A 19841-nucleotide genomic window follows, 5' to 3' on the forward strand; every position below is an offset into this window, starting at 1 on the left:
GAGAGAGAGAATACCAGTTGTCCTTATTTACGAAAGTGAAATTTTTTATAAATGGAGAGAGAGAGAGAGAGAGAGAGAGAGATTAGTAAAAAAAACATTTGACCCTAATCAGCAACACTTCCTTCTTGTCATATTAAATAGACATGTCTGACAGCTTTGCCTTAGAGCTATACAAAGATGAGTGGAAGAATTTGTTTGTTCAAAATAATGCAAATTAGTAATTACAGATTATTATTGTCATTATTATTGTTATTTATTATTATTTGTTGTTGTTGTTGTTGTTTGCTGTGATGCAGTCAGAGTCTGTTGTTCAGCTGCATTTAGTTGGTCCTGGGTTTGGTGTGAGAAATTAGACCGGAGAAATGTTGAGACCTTCTGAACCTGTGTGCGAATTTAGAATTTGGAAGTTATCCTTGTGATTATAAGTTGTCGATAATCTGCCTTTTGTGTCCAGTCGCTCTCTCTCTCTCTCTCTCTCTCTCTCTCTCTCTCTCTCTCTCTCCTCTCTCTCTCTCTCTCTCTCTCTCTCTGTCCAGTGTCGGTTGGTTTCTTAAATTTCTTTGTATGATGGTAGGGAGAAATTCGGTTTCCTTCACCATGCTGATGTTCAGCTTTTTTTCTAAAATAGTAGAGCTTCGAGAAGACGTAGGCGTTGGCGGTCCATTGCCTGGTTGATGATTTTGGTGTTCTTTACGAGTTCTTCTCTTTCGGGCCTTCTTTGATGTTTTTGAGCGTAGTGATTAAAAATAGCCCCTTCTTGGAGGTGACAGGAGAGAGGCTTGGAGAGTTTGGTAGTCGTCATCCCGGTATACTGTAAGAGTAGTGGCATCTTTCCACCGGGCATGTAAATTTGTAGATGACACTACTTCTCTTCAAAGACATTTCTGGGGGTACAGGTTTGTTTTTAAGTAATAACTGGCATGTTTTCATATTTTTATAGTATATTATCAGGACAATTTTGTCATCTTCTGGAAAAATATGAAAACAAGCCTGCTATTACTTAAAAACAACCCTGCACCCCCAGAAACATCTTTGAAGAGTAGTGTCGTCTACAAATTTATATGCCCGGTGGAAAGATGGCACCACTCTCTTATCGGGATGATGACTACCAAACTCTCCAAGTGTCTCTCCTGTCACCTCCAAGAAGGGGCTATTTTTAATCATTACGCTTAAAAATATCAAAGAAATTTCAGAAGAGAGAAGAACTGTTGAGCACAAAAAATATCAAGCAAGACCAACAGACCGCTGGCGCCCTCGGCTGAGCTCTTCATATTTTAAAAAAAGCTGAACATCAACACGATGAATGAAGCAATTTAGCCCCACCATCATAGGAAATTTAGGAAACCAACAGCACTGGACAGAGAGAAAGAGAGAGAGAGAGAGAGAGAAAGAATGAGAGAGAGAGAGTGTGACAGAGAGAGAGAGAGGAAGAGGAGGTGTGGTAGAAAGAGAAAGAGAGCCAGCACCGGACTCAGAAGGCAGATTACCTGAACAACTTATGATCCTGGATAACAGCCACTCCCAAATTTCAATAGCAGTTAGGCTGAGAAGGTCTTGATGACTCTGGGTCCGACCATCCTGCCAAGCAGGACCAACTAAATGCAGCTGAATAACAGACTTGACAACTGTACCCCCCATTGCTACATTATTATTATTATTATTATTATTATATTATTGTGTATTTTTTTTTAATTAGTACTTATTATTGACAAAAAATTTATCACACAAAACAAATGATCATATGCATGTATATAAATTCTCTCATCTCAATAAAAGAGAGAGAAGTGTCACACTATTATTAAATATTTATTCATTTACACATAGAAGCTTGAAAACGTATAAATTACATAAAAAATTAAACATAACACTTTGCCGGTTTCTCAGTATTCATAAATGTTCGTGTGTCTGTGAAAACTCATGTATGACAGTTAGTTAGGTTCAGTGAAAATATGTGTGTCTGTAGTTAGCAACAGATCGCAAGTTCGAGGAAGTATTACTATAATGCTTAAGACATCATTATATATTTGTTTTATCAGCTAGATGTTGTCATTATTGTTTTATTCCTTCTTTGGATGAAGCACACAGAAGATTGTGGCATTTCCTTGTGTTGTTCTGGGTGGGAACAGTGTGCTAAGGAGTCCAGCTAAAAAGGGACTGAGTATTATGTCTACAGCATGGCTCTGAATTTTGAAATATGTCAGTCTTTTGCAGAACTAATAAGTCTGAATGTAGGCTTTTATTCGTCACTTAGAACAAGAATGTTACCAATATTTAACTTCCACTTACAGGTATTCTGACTGATTTGGCAGGCATTTTCAGCAAAATTATTTGGTTATCAAACTTTTTATATCTCATTTTATGATTGGAGGAGAGATACTTATTAAGTTTAGAGGATGTTCCTAGTGGTACCTTGGTGTCTTAGGAGGGAGGAATGATTTTGGGTTCTATTGCCTCTTTAGTATATTTCCCTAGAACTCAATCTTAGCTTCCATGTGATTCAGATGTTCACACTGACACCATAACCATCTTGTGCTAGAGTGAGGTTTGTCTGGTCTGGACTGAGGATATATCCTCAAGTTGGCAAGAGGTCCAACTGCTAATGTTTTCAGAGGCAGTGGTTGGTTTTTCTCTTCTGGAGTTTGGTTGGGGGCATTTCCTGAGCCTGTGTTTCTATAGGCTACTTCATTAAGTTCTTAGTTTATAGTTACTCTAAATGCTGTCAGTTCCAGCAATTAGAGATTTTAGGTCTTTATCTTACTATGTTATAGGTACTCCTATACTAGACATTGCTTACAACCAGGACCACAGGACATCTTTAGGTCAGGTGTAATTAAGGTGCCTGGCACGCTGTAACTCTTTTAGGAACCTTTATGGATTTAGCTTTTGCCTCCAAAGGTGTGTGAGTCTTTAGTAAAAGCCCCTTGGAGCACTTAAACCCAAGGACTTGTGATGGTGAAGATTACAAGTGTTGGCGGAATGCTGTTTACATAGAAAGTCACTAGTCTTCTGGTTGTGATCTGAGTTAGAATAAATATCTTATTTTGGGGTTTCCCTTATCAAGTTGCTGAATGCAGACTAGACCTTATTTAAAGATACTGTAATGAGTTTGACACTCTTATGCCATAAAGGGCAATTAGAGGGTACTGCACTCAAATAGACTAAGCCTCTTGGAGACAATATTAATCATTTTATGTTTAAGGAGGAGTGAACACTACTATGTCTAAGTGCTGTGCCCCCCTTGTCTGTTAAGTTGGTCAAATTAACACACATAACTCGTTCACGAGTTATTGCACCTTTCATCGCAGTATTCATTTTTGAAAATTTTAGGAGTCAGTCACTGATATGTAAGTAATGTTAATGAAAGGGACTCAACATCCAAAACTGGCTATGTGGGCAAGTTGGCTGTGGGCATCCTATTTGTAGGCCTGTTTGAAATTAAGAAATCATCAACAGCCAATTTTTGGTTCACCAGTTCAAGGTCCTCTGGCTTGGGTTGGGACACCAAGCTGCACTCTTTGATTAGGTCTAGACTGTAGCCTTTCCTACTCTGATAGTTTAGGAAGTCACCAGTGTATTAGAACACAATTTTGTAAGTTGTCTCGTGGTGTTGATTACCCAGTGACCAGGGAGAGCTGGGTTTCTAGTTTCTTTCAGAGGGGTGGATGCAAGCAACTGAGAGATGAAAGGAAGGAGTTTCATCTGGCTTCTAGATGACTGCTGGTGTAGTATGGTGCCAGTGAGCTCAAGGCAGGATCTTGCAGTAATGCCATTATCAGTGCTGGGAGAGAATCTAATAATTGATCCTGCCAACATCAGTGGTCAGGGTGTAAGTCATGGTCCCACATTAAGGGTTTTTTTTCCAGCACTGATACCTCTATAAACAACATGGTTAGGTTTCTCTGTTTTTCAAGCATGAGGAGACTTCTTGGTAGCAGTCTTTAATTTGGGGTTATGTGTTTGCAAAAACAAAGCAATTATCTGTACTTTATTTTGTACTAAGTACAGTTTTAGGCTAGGTGCTACACAGCAATATCTGTGGAGTCACTAGAGGCTTGAAGACTTAACCCCTTGGGGTTCAGTACTATCCGTGGGATTATTTGGAATGTGGTAAAAGAATTAAACCTGATGTAAGGTTCTGTCTTTAGTAATATGGAACCAGGTTTCTAAGAGTAGAATGTAATGTTCTCTTCATTGGGTCTTTAGTTAGGACTGCAATGCCTAATTTCTATCCTTAATTGAAGGTAAGCACTAGATGTGTGAGCAGTGGCTACAACTTTTAAATTTGAAAACTTACTCTTTGATAAGATATTGAAGTCACTCAGTGGCAAGGTAATCTTGTGTTTGCTTTGGCTTATCTTCATGGTGCAGAGATTAAATGTGATTATTGCAGAGTGTTAACTCTCCTGGTTTGTGCAGGGGATATTATTTCTTAAATCGATAGGTAGCCTTTTTTGGTCTACTGCCTTTTAAACCTGGTTGTTTTATGGGAAGCTTTGAGGTACTCTTGTGTTGAGTATTAGTAGTATACCTTTTTGTACATATGCCTTTGCTGATCCAGCTCTTTGCAGTTAAGCCCGCCCTGCTTTACATCATGACCATCCCCTAAAGCTAACTGGTTGACAATAGTTTCGAAAAGTTAGTTAATCTGTGGCTCTTTTCATGTTCATTAATATTGCAATATTAGTTGTTTATACTGAACTAAAATACGTTCTGCAGATTATCAAAAGGAAACGTTATTATCCCTAAAATAAAATCGTAATACATCTCAATAAGGTGGTAAAAAGAAAGAATATAAACTGAGGGTAAGTGTTCTGCGATGCTGCATTGTTGTGTTTAATGGTAGGAGTTCACCTGAATGCGGAGGTGACACAGGGAATGTCTGCATTCAAATCGGTACTGCATGAATCACTGGACGTATTAATTACCGTCTGATATTATCAAGCATGTTCACCATTGCTTAAACACAAGACTTTCTCAGAGCTATGCAGACTGATATTTAATATTGATTTTAGAAATTTTAACTTTTAACAGTCCTTAAAATCCATTTTCATTGCAATCGTTTACACGTCGGAGGGATGGCTTAAACATTGTGGCACTCTACAAAACCAAACATCCCTATGTTTACCTTAAAGTTACAGTATGATAGGCTGTACAAGTCATATTGGATATAATTTGCTGAGAATTTCTTTAAGGACATTATCTCCTTTCGAAATAACAGGATCATAAAAAACGACGTAGACCTATAATGCCCTACGTCTTTTTGTCGGTTAACGCAACATGGTGTTGGATTATAGGCCTGCTCTTATACTCCAGTCATTTTATTGTTATTCTTATTTTGTTTTTGTTTTTATGGTGCTTGTAGTTTTGTCTTCGAAAAATTTTCATATGGTGACCTAACCTTGCAGAATAAACATAGACCTATTCATAAAATACTGGTGTAAAGAATTATCTGCCTACTCTTTTTTTAATTGAAATTTAGTCATTTGTTTTAATTAAAAGTAATCGGGATCTTTATGAATACAGTCTACACTAAATATTCTCCTAACAAGAGAGAGAGAGAGAGAGAGAGAGAGAGAAACTGACTCATGTATCCTTTTGTCCAACAGGGTAATCTACAAGAATGCCCCCAAAAGCAAATAAATATCATGGGCTACTCTCAGACTGGTTTGTCATCTCATACATAACTTTTTCAGCTATCATTTATATTTTTCTTATTTCATTACGTATCGTATGATGCCTTCTCATAGCCTTCATTTCGTAGAAATGCTACAGCAACCTTATATTTTACTATCACAGTAATATAATTTTTTATCCCTTTTGTAATATATTTTTCAATATATTTTATTGAGAGCAGTGTAGTTGTGTGCAAGGCTGAGACATGCCAAAATCCAGCTCAACGGGTTTCTGTAGTGAACTGCCCGTTTCATTGCCTCAAAATATAAGAAATTGACATGTAGGCCTAATCTCTCAATGATATTAACATTTGACTTGGCTGCATAAGTCTATGCTTCATTTCAATTAATGTGGTCTATGTGGGATCGCTTATTTAAGCCAACACCAATTTAAAAATTAAAAAGCAAGATGCTTGCGTATTTAGGCTCCGCTTGATAAAAGATCATGAATCAAGATCTTCCCTAATATTATATAACTTAATATCTTTTATCGGAGATATTAATTGCACACTTCAAAACTCTAGGAACTCAAATCTGTAGTGTCATCATTCATACACGACACTCAACATGACGAGCAGTCATATCCGTACTACAGTAATCATTGGACCTGAATTAACTGGTATGATATCATTCATATCAATTCTGGCCAATCACTGGCGTGCAGTGGGCGGGACTTAGCTGCAAAGAGCGGTGGATTCTGCTGTAGTTATCCATCATTGGCTCTGCAGGGTTTTGACACAGTAACCCCACCCCTCCTTTTGCCGAAGGGGACATCCTCCAAAGAGACGTCAGCTATGTAATGGAGAGGTACAGTTCATTTCAAAAATATAAATACTTAATTTCAGATATATTTTTCATCTCGATTACAGTCATACCCCGAACTTGCAATTGGTTTAGAACCTCACACAAGGTGAATTTACGCATGGTTGCTGGCCTCTAAAATGCTAACTGCTTATTTCTAGAGTTTAAACACTAAATATATGATCTCAATCATGCTCCAGAAATTATTAAGCTAACAAATGAAATTGAAGTTACTGTAATCTCATTTAAAAGTTGGCTTAATAGAAATTACTCTTAAAAAGAAATAAATGGTTGACATAAAAATAGAGGATTGGAAAAAATTTCTCTCCTCCTTTAGCTAGTCTATTTTTAGAAATCTCGACCTTGTTTTAAGAACTTTTGCGACATCTCTTTCTCTTTGTTTGAAATGCTTTCATGAACAGACATTATTTTTTTATTTGGTTGATACAGCTCGTAGTAGTTATGTCTCAGTGTTTTAGAATGTATTTGCCACACTAGCGCATTTACAGTTTGTAGACGGTACAGGTAAAATTAGATCAATTTAAACTATCTACTGTACAGGTAAAGATGTACAGAGAAATAATAAGTTGTAAAAATGTGTGAGAGAGAGAGAGAGAGAGAGAGAGAGAGATGGAAATTCATGATTTATGAAGGAAAAAGAAAGAGAGAGAGAGAGATATTAGGTGAAATCTTTGACATTGTGGAGCAACGATTGACATATTGGACAGCTTTGCCCTCACCTCTCTTCAAAGTTCTAAAATTTGTTTTGTTAAAATATGACAATTTACTAATAAAATCTTATGATTTTGTAATTGATTTGATTATTATTATTATTATTAATATTTGAAAATTAGTACTTATTATTAGTGTCATTTATTATCATGTAAAATAAACATATACATGTAGCCATAAAAATTCTCTCATCTCTTACTGAGATGAGAGAATTTTTACATGTATATGTTTATTTGTTTTGTTGATAAATAAATGATTGACCTAATAATAAGTACTAATTTTCAAATAATAATAATAATAAAACTGTAATTACAAAATTTATAAATTTTTATAGTAAATTGTGATATTTTAAACAAACAAATATCATTTCGATCTTTTGTAGAGGCCTTTTGAAGAGAGGAAGTGAAAACAGATATAAATATATCAATTGTTGCCAAAGTATATCAAAGGTTTCTAGTGCTCTCTCTCTCTCTCTCTACTCTCTCTCTCTCTCTCTCTCTCTCTCTCTCTCTCTCTCTCTCTGCATTTCAGCTATGGAAATCTTAGTTATCTTTTGATATCTAACGTAAGACTAACTCTCTCTCTCTCTCTCTCTCTCTCTCTCTCTCTCTCTCTCTCTCTCTCTCTCTCTCTCTCTCTCTCTCTCTCATGTTACTGTCTGTTGTCTCTGTCTCTGTAATAATTGATAAGTAATTTCACCTCTCTTAGCCCTTTCCTGCCCAATTAGCCCGGCATAATGCATAATAACCCCCTACCCCTTCTTGTCTGACTGGCGTATTATAAGTAAATTTACCGACATTTTTAAGTATCGTAGTAAGAAATTAGAATTTTTATTTTCATTGCAGTTGGTGGTTTTTCATAGGTTAAACATATACTGTGGACCGTGTAACTGACATCGTCATGAGCAAGCAGTCCCTATCCTGCGTGTAATTCTGTAGTAATTTCCACAATGATCAGCTACAGTCCTGCCCACGTTTCTCTGTATCAAAATTTTTATAAAATGTAGGATTACATTATTAAACACTCTGTTTGGTATCCTCTATTTTCTATAAATTTTTAGTTCCTCTACTGTGCATGCGCAATTCCATGGCGTGGCCAAATTCTCCTGTCAGCTGATGCACCCCGCCCAGGCCTGGCAGGCCACGCTGCCAGAGACCATGCGTGCGAGGCTGGGTAAACACGTGTGGCTGTTTACATAAAAGCGGCGTCAATGAGAACAGTTTCCAACATGCTTCATAAAAGTTTTGCGGTAAAACTATGGAAATTTGTTAGTGCATCACGTAAGACGTCTGGATTTTAGGCAGGGCTCTGAATCTCATTTTCATTATCCTTATATATCGATATTTGAAATTTGTTGGCTTTCTCATAAAAAATAATTTCATTCTTAACGTATAGCTTTTGGCTTCTGACGATAATGTTGATATGGTATTATTTTTCATTCAGGCAACTATAACGTCAAATGAAACTATTGCTCTTACCAAAGCCATTTTTTCTTGACTCTCGCTTTATTCCTCAACCTTTCCTCTACATTTTGTATATTTACAAAGTGATTTCATGAAAAATCGAGTGAGCTCTTCAAAAATGTCTAGCGATAATTCTCACGTATGCATGGCGCGGCGCTCTGTTTCTTACCCACTTTTCTATCAATTTTTCACCAACTGGGCTGATTCGTTTTCATTGTTTTATATGTCGATATTTGAGAATTTTCTTGGCTTTCTCATATAAGTAATTCATTCGCCTAACTATTATAGTTTTGAACTCTGAACAATAATGTTGACAACGGTAGCTTTTTTCGTTGATCAATTATAACGTCAAAATGAAACTGTTGCCGTTACCAAGCCATTTTCTTGACTTTCCTTATTCTTCAACTTTTCCTCTACTTTTTCGTATATTTACAAAGTAATTTCTATGAAAAATAACGAGGATATAGGGCTCTTCAAAAAAAATATTTTTCTAAGCGATAATTCTCACCATGCGCGGGCAGGCGCTCTGTTTCTCACCCTCTTTTCTATCAATTTTTTCACCAACTGGACTTATTCGTTTTCCATTTTTATATGTGTAATATTTAGAATTTTATTGGCTTTCTCATAAAAAATTATTCATTAAGCTAACTGTTATAGCTTTTGCAGGCTCTGACGATAATATTGACATGGTAACATTTTTCGTTTCAATCAAATTATAACGTCAAAATGAAACTGTTGCCGGTACCAAAGCCATTTTTATTGACTCTCACTTTATTCTACATCTTTTCCTCTACATTTTAGTATATTTACAAAGTAATTTCTATGAAAAATAACCGAGATAGGGCTCTTCAAAAAAAACTTTTTTCTAGCGATAATTCTCACCATAGGCCGGGCAAATCACTCTGTTTCTTACCCTCTTTTCTATAAATTGTTTCACCAACTGGACTTATTCGTTTTTCATTGTTTTTATATATCAATATTTAGAGAATTTTGTTATTTCTCGCAAAAAATAATCCATTAGCCTAACTGTTATAGCTTTGAGCTACGACGATAATGTTGACTACGGTAACATTTTTTTCGTTTCAATCAATTTATAACGTCAAAATGAAACTGTGCCATTACCAAAGCCATTTCTTGACTCTCACTTTATTCTACATCTTTTCCTCTGTTTTCGTATATTTACAAAGTAATTTCTATGAAAATAACAGAATAGGGCTCTTCAAGCTTTTTCTAGCGATAATTCTCACATGCGGGCAAATCGCTCTGTTTCTTCCCTCTTTTCTATAAATTTTTTCACCAACTGGACTTATTCGTTTTTCATTGTTTTATATCATATTTAGAAATTTTGTTGGCTTCCTCATAAAAATAATCCATTCCTCTAACTATTATAGCTTTGAAGACTCTGACGATAATGTTGACAAGCGGTAACATTTTTTTCGTTTTCAATCAATTTATAACGTCAAATGAAACTGTTGCCGTTACAAAGCCATTTCTTGACTCTCATTATTCTTCAACATTTCCTCTACATTTCGTATATTTACAAAGTAATTTCTGAAATAACGGTAGGGCTCTTTAAAATCTTTTTCTAGCGATAATTCTCACCATACGCGGGCAGAGCGCTCTGTTTCTTGCCCTTTTTTCTATCAATTTTTTCACCAGCTGGACTTATTCGTTTTCCATTCTTTTATATATCGATATTTAGAGAATTGTATTGGCTTTCTCATCAAAAATAATTCATTAAGCCTGACATTCATATTTTGGGTTCGAACGAAAATATGAAAATAAGTAGATTTTTTTTTTTCGTGAAATAACTCACATTTTTGTATTTGGGGGCTGGGACTCTTATTCTGGCTATTCACCATAAAATATAAACATTTAGAAAAAAGGACAGCCAAAATAGACATTTGGCATAAATTTCTCATTTTGCAATTTTCAGAAATATTTTTACTTTGTCAGTCCCAGGAACACATCGGGGCTCATGTGCCCTCAGTGATGTGATAACTATGCAGATATAGAAAGTTCAAGTAAAGGACCCTTATCTCTCACCTCTCCTCTAAAATGTCATGTGTCTGAAAAATGCTGACAGTTATTTGGCAATGAAAGAAGTTTGCATGTCTGTGAATTGGCTGCTTGAATCGTGGAAGATTGAGGGTATTACTGTATGTAAATTGCCCTCCCTGCCTCCCACATTCCAGAGTGGACAGATGTAGACTGACCCATTTCACGGGTGGTCGCCTATTGGTTCCCTGGTAGTGGTGGGGGAAGTAGATGGATAGACTACGGATATTCATAAGGAAAGCTGAGTTTTCTTGTTTTTGTTTTCAATCTGTCAAACTACGCTGGCACAGAAGTAGAAGCTGAGAGATAACTGTTTAAAAGTGAATCTTAAATTAAGTATTTATATTTTTAACTTGTCATAATTAACTCTAATTTTCATATTATAAAGGTTTTTCTCAAACTGATTAATATATGCAATATAAAAAGAAAGATCTGAGTGATATATTTCATATAAGTGGTGCAATATATAATAGAGTAATTGTACTATACTATTTACAATACACAGTAAATACACATAGTACAGGCAGTCCCCGGTTAATGGCAGGCTCGGTTAACAGTGATCCGGTTGTATGGCGCTTGTTTAGCGACGAAAATCGGCAATTTTCGGCACCGAAAATTGCCGATTTCTGCTTATTGGTGCCGATAATTGGGTAGTGGCGCCGATACATACCTAACAGAGGCACCGATAACCGAAAATCGGCGCTTTTCGGTTATCATCACACCTTCAGAAACGGAACCCTGCCGATAACTGGGGACTGCCTGTAAGCAATATCCTCTTATAGGAACTTGAAAGATTTTCTTTAGCATATCCTGTCTAATAATTTGTATGCCACTGTACACACCATTTTTAATAACAGGTTTATATAAATGTAAAAAATTTCTGTACGTGTAACCAATGATATCAGCTACATCATTACATAGAAATGTGTTAGTGAATGCTCAATTGATTTAGATATTCTTTGTTTTAGATTTATTAAATAATGAATTGGACTAATAGTTATAGTATTGGTCTCTGTAGTAAATAAATTAAAGAATAACCACCTGTAGACTTTAATGTATGTAACCAAAAGTTTTTATCAATGAAGTAATTTTATTGCAAGTATGTTTCACGAGTAAATCAATAATATTAGCTCCAATTTTCTTTTCATAGGTTGACTGGAATAGAGTTAATAAAGATTTAGAAAAGAACGCTAAGAGGTTAAAACGTGAAGTTGAATCTAATGTCAATTCTGGAGCCGCTGATGAGGTTTGTGCTTGCTAAGTTTTTGTGTTTCACTGTATACAGGATAGGTTATGAAATGCACCCTACCCACTTTCTTAAAGCCTCATCCCCATAGACATTTTAGAACTGCTGCTTCATCTACAGGTGATTGATTTTCATTTTATGTTGTGTGTTACTACCAGTTGTAAGAAATGGAATCATGAATTTCCCTTAACGCACATCTGTACTTACATTAGTCTAATCTGCTGCAGTAATGGCCCAGGCATCATGAAGACGTATTCATCTGGGTCCCTTCGTGCCTCCTTGATGGAAACTGGTGTTTGTCTACATGTCTGAGTGTTTGAATAATACCTGCAGTTCTGTTTTCCCATAAAATTTTTGTGCTCCCTGCGTCAAGAGTAACTTGGAATGCTATCCAACCTCTCTAACTATTACTTACAATTATAGAATTTAGGACTTTCTCCCAATTTTACTTTCAGATATGTACCTCATTTTATTTATTTTTGGGTCTCTTTATCTTGCTGTCCAACCACTTCAACTTCCTCTTTTCACCGTCTTATGTGCTGAATGGCCAAAAGTGCCCCAGTGTTAGGCTTGATAGCCTGAACCTCATAAAATCATATCAAACTCCAGCAGTAATCCTTGCATTACACTCTTTTGTTGAACATTTGGTAGTAGTAATTACCTTCACATTTTTTTAAATGAATCTTACCTCTATTATTGTAGCTATACTCCCTGTGTCAGCAGGATGATGACACTGTGCAAAGACTTAAGATTAATACTAGTATCATTTACTATAGACCCATCCCCTTTGGGATTAATAGTATCATTTACTCTACACTGTCTATGAGCCCATCCCCAGGTGAACACAGTTTCAAACCTTTTTTTTTATGTTTTCCTCATTATTCTTGGTTGTATGAGGACATTTTGGAAAGAAGGATGTTAGCTGTCTTGTTGCCGAATTGAATTTTGTTGGACATTGGTTTTGGATTATTTTGGTTTTGTCTCTTATATAGAATGTCTTTTAAGGAAGAGAACAACAAAATCTGCAATTTGATAGGTAAGGTTCAATAATATTTATATTCCTCAGCTCATGACTGTCATGACTCTTGCAGATAGTACAGAAGAAAGGATTGCACATTTGGCAATCAACGTGATCACTATATTAGCTGGTCAGATGAAACCATCAATGCATGTTTTAAGTATAGGGAGAGGAGAGAAGCAGATAAGATTAGGAAAAGAATGAGAAGGGACTCTCTGAAACCTAGTGTAGGTGGTGATGATGAATTAAGAGTTATCAGGTGCTCTTGATCCCTGTCAGACAGTAGCTCCTACCTCTTGCTTTGTGTGTGTCATCTTATATCTGAGTTGTTATTCCCCTCTCTAAGCTCCAAGATGAGGTTTGGTAAGCTAGAATCTAAAGTAGTGTGTCTTAGGGCTACTTTTGAGAAATTCATGGAATTTACCACATCAACAATTCTTCATTACCCACCCCATATTAATTAGCCTTTTTGGTTTGTTCCGTTGCAGCAAAGGAGGAACCAACGCCTGCCCTTCCATTAACCATACCTTTGTCGCCCTTTGACTCTCCTCTTTCACTTGGGATACAGGAAGTGGGGTATGTATGGGAACAGTTGTGGTCTGTGACCATTGTCTTCTCTGGCCAGCAGGTATGTGATGTATGCAGGTTTGCACCAAGTCCACTAAGTGCATATAATCAAATAAGAGCAAATGGCTCAGGTGGTGTAATGGAGCTAAGCACTCTTAACTTGCATTGCAATTGTTTCATGGTCTCAGGCTCTTAGAGCACTTGTACTTCCTGTGATCCTTACAGGGATCCTTCCTTGGACCACTAGCTGAATAAGCCTTGTCTGGTGGCTTCTCCACAGAAGACACTTCTGTAGTGTTGTGGAAGTGCCCCAGGGCCTGCTGTTCTGGCACCAGGAGCTCATGCTCTTTATCTCAATCTCCCAGGTGTTCTGGTTCTGCCAGTTCAAATCATGTGATTTGCCTTCTGCATGGGATGATCATTCGAGTAGGCATAGGTGATCACCTTCTGTTCTTAGTCAGGGTCAAGTGTATGAACAGTTTTGTTCTTCCTTCTACACACTTTTCTCTTGGTTTGCATGGGCAGGCTTTTGCATCACTCTTCACATTATGGGTCGTGGTCGCTGTGGGTACTGTGTAAAGACTCAGTCATCATTGGTGCCTCACAGGAGTTCTCAGTCTCCACACGAGGAATGTTCTTCTGTTGCCTTAGTTTATGTTAGAGAAGATGAACGTGGCAAATGATTAATAGAAGAAATCAGATTCATCTCCAGAACAGACTGCATCTGCAGGTTTGCAGGACATAATGAGCTTGATGGGGCACCTAAAATAGATCTTTTTGCCACCAGATTCATCAGTGGCCTGCTGGTGGACTGCTCTCCAGTTCATAACCCTCAGGTATGGGTGATAAATACAGTGCTTGTAGACTGGTCTATCTTGATGATTGTGCTTTTCCTAGCTTTCTCTGATAAAGGGTTCCAGCAAAATTCAGGATATCTGTGAATTCATGCATGATTCCTTGGTGGCCTTGCAGGGAATGGTTCCCTGACCTTTTTTCTCTGTAAGTGAATAGTCTAAGGTTCTTTCCACTAAGGAAGGCTGCTCTTAAACAACCAGGACAAATGAGATTTCATCAAAAATTCCCGCGATGCTGACTGATCTCCGCGACGGTATTTCGGCTTGAGTGAGGTTTCAAATGTATGCAGAAAGTCCATCATTAACTCCAGAAGGGAGTTTACAAGTGCCCTCGGCTGAAAGCAATGGTTGCTCTACAGAGCTTGATATTCCTCCGGAGGGGTTTCTTGTACCCATACCTGTGTGAACAAGCTTATTAAATTCTTTAAATATAATCCAAAGGGTTCTCGTCTCCTGCTATTGAGGGTTATAGATCCATATTATTGTGTGTATATTGAAGCATACTGGGCTGGATATTTCTGGTTACATGGACATTAAGAAAGGCATCATCCTGAGGATTCATACTGGTCCTCACAGTTCCTTAATGAATTGAAACTGTATTGAATGGTTTGTTGCTGTGGACTTTCAGATATATCTGCAAGTGGATATATTGCTATATTCCAAATAAGGATTGACTCAGCACAGAATAAGAAATGTTTCACTGCCTGTCAAAGGAACTCAAATCACAGACTTGGAAGCAGCCTTATTCAGCAATTTTTGTAAGTACTGGCAAATTATTGGTCTATCTCACAGGCTGAGTTTCAAAGTTAAAATGCAGACAGTTTCCTTGTTCCTAAGTGTCTTAGTTTATTCTATCTGTGCTACCTTTACAGCTATCTAGCAAGGGAAAGCTTGCCCTTGCCCTTTCATGACTGTGACATGTCTTGAGTAAGCTTTGGAGTTTAGAATGCTGTATTCTGTTATTTTTATCATTTGATACAATAAAGTGGTAATTACCAAAGAATGCCATCTCCTCTTGGCTGAGGAAAGTAATCATTAAGTGCTTATTCATCCACATCATGATTTTTAAGCATCCTGATTAAGTTGTAAAGGTCATGAGGTTAAGGCCATTGCAACTTAATTAGCTTTTAAAGTTAATGCAGCTTTGTATTCAATTCTGAACATGGTTATACAGAACTCTCTCTTCTATATTCCGTAACTTTTGCAAGAACACAACTAACAGATACTGTACATAAATTCATATTCAATTTGTCCTATGGTTGCATGCAGCAGGGCAAGCCTTGTCTTGACCTGATAAAGACAGGGTCCTGACATTCATCACCAACTTCATCTCATAATACATCCTTATACCTTAAAGTGTAAACATCCAGGGTGTTCTGTCACTACTTATAACAGTGATAAACATTTTTCACTGTTGATGTACCTCTACACACTAGTTGAGTACAACCGTTGACCGTGCTATCAAATTCTAGCCCCCATCCTGTTGGTAGATTCAAGATTTCTGTTACTAACTCAGCAGAGTCCACTGTCCCAACACCTCTACGAATACCAATATGTGTGTGGGCACAGGCACAAGTCTGTCTCACATAAGTAGCTATTCAGGCTAATGTAAAGGAATAGGATTTGTTTTGAAATGAAATTGCCTTAAAATTAATTTTTTCAGTTACAAACCCTTTACTTTACAAGAAATTTACCTTCTTCCAACCTCTCCAAGCTGTTTTATGTATGTTTACAATGACCAGTTTCTACCACTTAAGAGGCGCTCATGGACCCAGATATTTACTCAGAGAGATTGAAAGAGGAACTCATCTTACCCATCCTCTGAGATATGTTTGAAGTTTGCTGTTGCCATAGATTTGGCTAACAAAATGTAGTGAGAGTATATGTGAAAAAATTTATTTTACTTTTTAAAAAAGTACATTTTGTATGTATCCTATTTTGTCATAATCATACATTTTGACAAGGATAGTGTTAATTTAATTTATGTAATTTTGTCTCATCAAGTTAGATATGTCTTTGAAAGTCTAGTAATATGTGGTTTTGATTAATACTAAATTAGTTATTATTTGATTTTAGTATACTGTAGATGCTTCTCAAATATCTTCAGTTGTGTGTTCATTGTATTGTTGTTTGATCTAACGTAAATGAATACCCATTTATTCAGAACATTATATTTAAATTTTATATTAAGTAACTCACCAAGTAATTACACTTAGCTATACTGTAGTTTCAACTATCATGGCAGGCTAGAATTTCCAACATTAATTGCTAGCACTTCATTTATTTTAGTGTAGGTGACTAGTCCATACAAACAGGAATATGCGAGAATGACTTAGCAAACATTCTCATTCTGTTTCCTGCGGTCTTGATATAACATCGGATCTTTGCAGCAGCTTTTCATTGTCGCGGTTACCTAACAGATTTTGATGAAGTATTACCACTAATTTTGTATAGCCCTTCAGTATTTTATTGTTTTATTATTTTTGCCACAGTAGTAAATTTGCAATTAATGATTCACTCCTTTACCGGAAGTAGCACATCGTCTTTCGAGCAGCGTAATAAACGTAAACATTGTATCTGCTACCATCTTTGCCAGGTAACAATAAAGCGTTTAATTCGTTCACTACATCTTTCTGAGTAGCATAATAACATGCATGTTGCATTATTCTGCATTTTTGCCGAGTAGCGTAATAAAATTTAAGCATTGCTTTCGCTATCAAACTGATATTTTTGGTGATGAAATACTTATCTGCAAGTCTCAAATAATGTCTGTTAGTTGAGATTTGCCTACTTCTAACATAGCAGTAAAATTTAATTAAACATCTTATTACACTTTCCTTTTCAGGGGGCTGAAAAGTGTAAGAACCAGAATGTAGAAAAGAGAGAAAGTGCACCTTATTTTGGATTGTACTGGGTTCTTGGAAGAATTGAATTCTGACGGCTGATGGCACGACGCCCATGAGTGCTCACCAACTATCGAGTTCTCCAGCTCCCGAGACACTACCTCACCGGTGCCCACTAGCCTGGCACCATCTACATCCTGGGAGCACCCAACTCCCGATCTTCACCAGCTATCGGGTGATTGGCACCCGTTCTCAGGCACTCTGCGCCAGTTACTGAGATCCTGGCGCCAGCTCTCCCTGCTACCTATTTTTCTCACCTGCTACTAGCCCTCTTATTTTTATTCACTTGCTCCTGCGCCTGGTCTCCTCGCGTCCTTCCTATGCCATTGACAGTCTTGTGTATGGGGTTAGAGAAGTTAACATGTGTGAAGTGTTGTGCAGTGGAGGAGAGTGGCTCTCCATCCCGATGCTCCTAAACAAGGTCACTGTCAGACTCCCACTTTGGGAGAGGCATACAGGATTTCGAGGGAGTTTGAGTTCACACACAGGTAGTTCCCTCAGTGAGCCTGTTGTGATCCAGGTATCAGCAGACAGCACTGGAAGCGTCTTACTGGTTGTGTAGAGAAGGTGGCTATCAGCCCCTCGGATCTCTCATTTAGTCCTGTCAGACTCCCATGCACCGGGAGAAGCATGCGAAGTCCATGGGAGTCAGAGGGTTTACCTTAGATCAGATATGTTGTCTGAGCATCGATGGATTGTGCATTGGAAGAATAATCAAGATGTGCTTTATTGTCGTCCAAGTGATATGATCTCAGTGTGGAATAGAAGCGCCGATGCGTGTTTATGCTGAATATCGGCTGTTGAAGAGCACTTTGGAAGTTGCTAATCAACTTTTCCACTCTCCTGAAGTGACTTGGGGGCAGGAGCAAGTCACAGACTTCTTGTAGCCTCTGGGGTGATCCTCAGTTCTATTCTCCTTAGCTTCCCAATTATGGAGTGCCAATATTTTTCCGGCTCTAACCAATTTTCCGAGCGCCCAGCAGTGTCCGAGTGCTATCTCCTGTCTGTTTGGCGCCAGCTGTCAGGCATCTGGCGTCAGCCTACGAGTGACTGGCACCAGTTCCTCCTTGGCTCAGCGCCCGTTTCTTTAAGCATTGCTGTGTTCTGACCAGTGGGACAGAGACACAGCCAGGCCTAGTTGTTTCCCAAAGCCCAGTTTTCAAGTGAACCTGCAGTGGCGGTGAATCCTGAGCTTAGCCTTTGGAAGAAGTTCCCTTCTTCCCGCCAGAGACTAGTCTTAGTCTTCTCAACAGCTTGATTTATGTCGGGAGCCCGTTTGGGAATCTGGAGTTCCTGGGACGTGTCCTGGGAAAACAAGCCTTCTTATCTATGTCCAAAGGCTAGAGCCGATCCACATGACTTCATACTTCTCATCACTAGTTTGCTCGGTACTGGCAGTAATCCATTTAGCCCAGACCACGGTCCTAATGTTTATTATTTTAGCAGGGAGAGACTCTCGCTCACTTTCCTGCCCCTAACAACAGGAGAACTTCTGCAATAGACGATCAATCGAGTGTTTTTAGTCACTTGATTTTTTCAAGCCAGTTAAAGTTCTGGCGGATGCACTGAGACATCAGAAGCTTGTTCTTCTTCAAAGTCCCCCTCAATATGGGACTACCTTGACGTGGTGAGGGGGCTCTTGAACTCAGGAATTTGTTCGGTGTGGAGTCAAGAAAGTCTCATATATGATTATATATTTGTTTGGATTAGTTTTTGGAATTTTCCACTTATGCTAAAAAATATTGGACCTGTTAAATAGGAAAAGGTATCATAGCTGGGATTGGGTTTATATCCAAAGCTAAATAGTGGGAACTGTGGTGGGACCATCAAATGCCCTATAATGTTCGGACCTGAGCGTTATCAGATTGATCACTCAAAGGCAGAACTATTCTTCAAGGTTGGACCACGGATTCCAGGGGGGGGGTCTGGTCATGAGGATAGAACTCTCGGCATTCTATCGGTTTGCCTCTTTATGATTAGGGTGTGGATGATTGTATTCTTGTAATACTCTCAGTTCCTAACAAGCAGGTTTGGCCACTTGAACCTCTAATCTGTGCACCTATGGGTGGAGTAGGAGCAGACATTTGGGAGTTGGCTCTCACTTGTGCCATTGGTGGAAGAATTAAGTCCATACCAGGCTGATGAGATCTTTTTAAGGTTTTCAGGTTTATTTTCATTTTTTATACTTAAATCTTTATGTCTAGTAGTTTTAAAGATTCAAGTACCCCTGGGCCCTTTGATGGTAGTGACTTGGCACAGTTGACAACCACTGGAACTTCATCTGACAACCTTTCTCGGGGAAAAAATTAAATAAAATTCCTTGTATTACACTGGGACACCATAACTCCAATACAGAGCAAACCAAAAAAAGCAGATATCTTGACCCAACCTTGACTCACTTGAGCTCCTCACTTTGAATTGGAAATTGGTCAAGGTTCTGACCTTAGAAACGGAGAAGAAATATCAGGTTGAGATTAGAAAACTTCGCGTTGAATCGACATTCCAGCTACTGAAATGTAAATTAATA

The 19841-nt window shown here is 37.8% G+C and overlaps 2 protein-coding genes across 2 annotated transcripts in view; both read right to left on the minus strand.

Moving 5' to 3' along the window:
- LOC136832382 (cryptochrome-1-like) overlaps positions 1–1638 on the minus strand; it is a 30592-nt gene extending 28954 nt beyond the window's left edge. Inside the window, exon 1 of the mRNA XM_067093292.1 lies at positions 1488–1638. Within this exon, the coding sequence (XP_066949393.1) occupies positions 1488–1638 (151 nt within the window). The remainder of the gene's footprint in view (positions 1–1487) is intronic.
- The window catches only part of LOC136832024 (cryptochrome-1-like), a 368545-nt gene that overhangs the window by 83922 nt on the left and 264782 nt on the right, over positions 1–19841 (minus strand). The window lies entirely within an intron of this gene.

This window comes from Macrobrachium rosenbergii, chromosome 49 (assembly GCF_040412425.1).
Source record: "Macrobrachium rosenbergii isolate ZJJX-2024 chromosome 49, ASM4041242v1, whole genome shotgun sequence".
In the NCBI taxonomy this organism is placed as follows: domain Eukaryota; kingdom Metazoa; phylum Arthropoda; class Malacostraca; order Decapoda; family Palaemonidae; genus Macrobrachium; species Macrobrachium rosenbergii.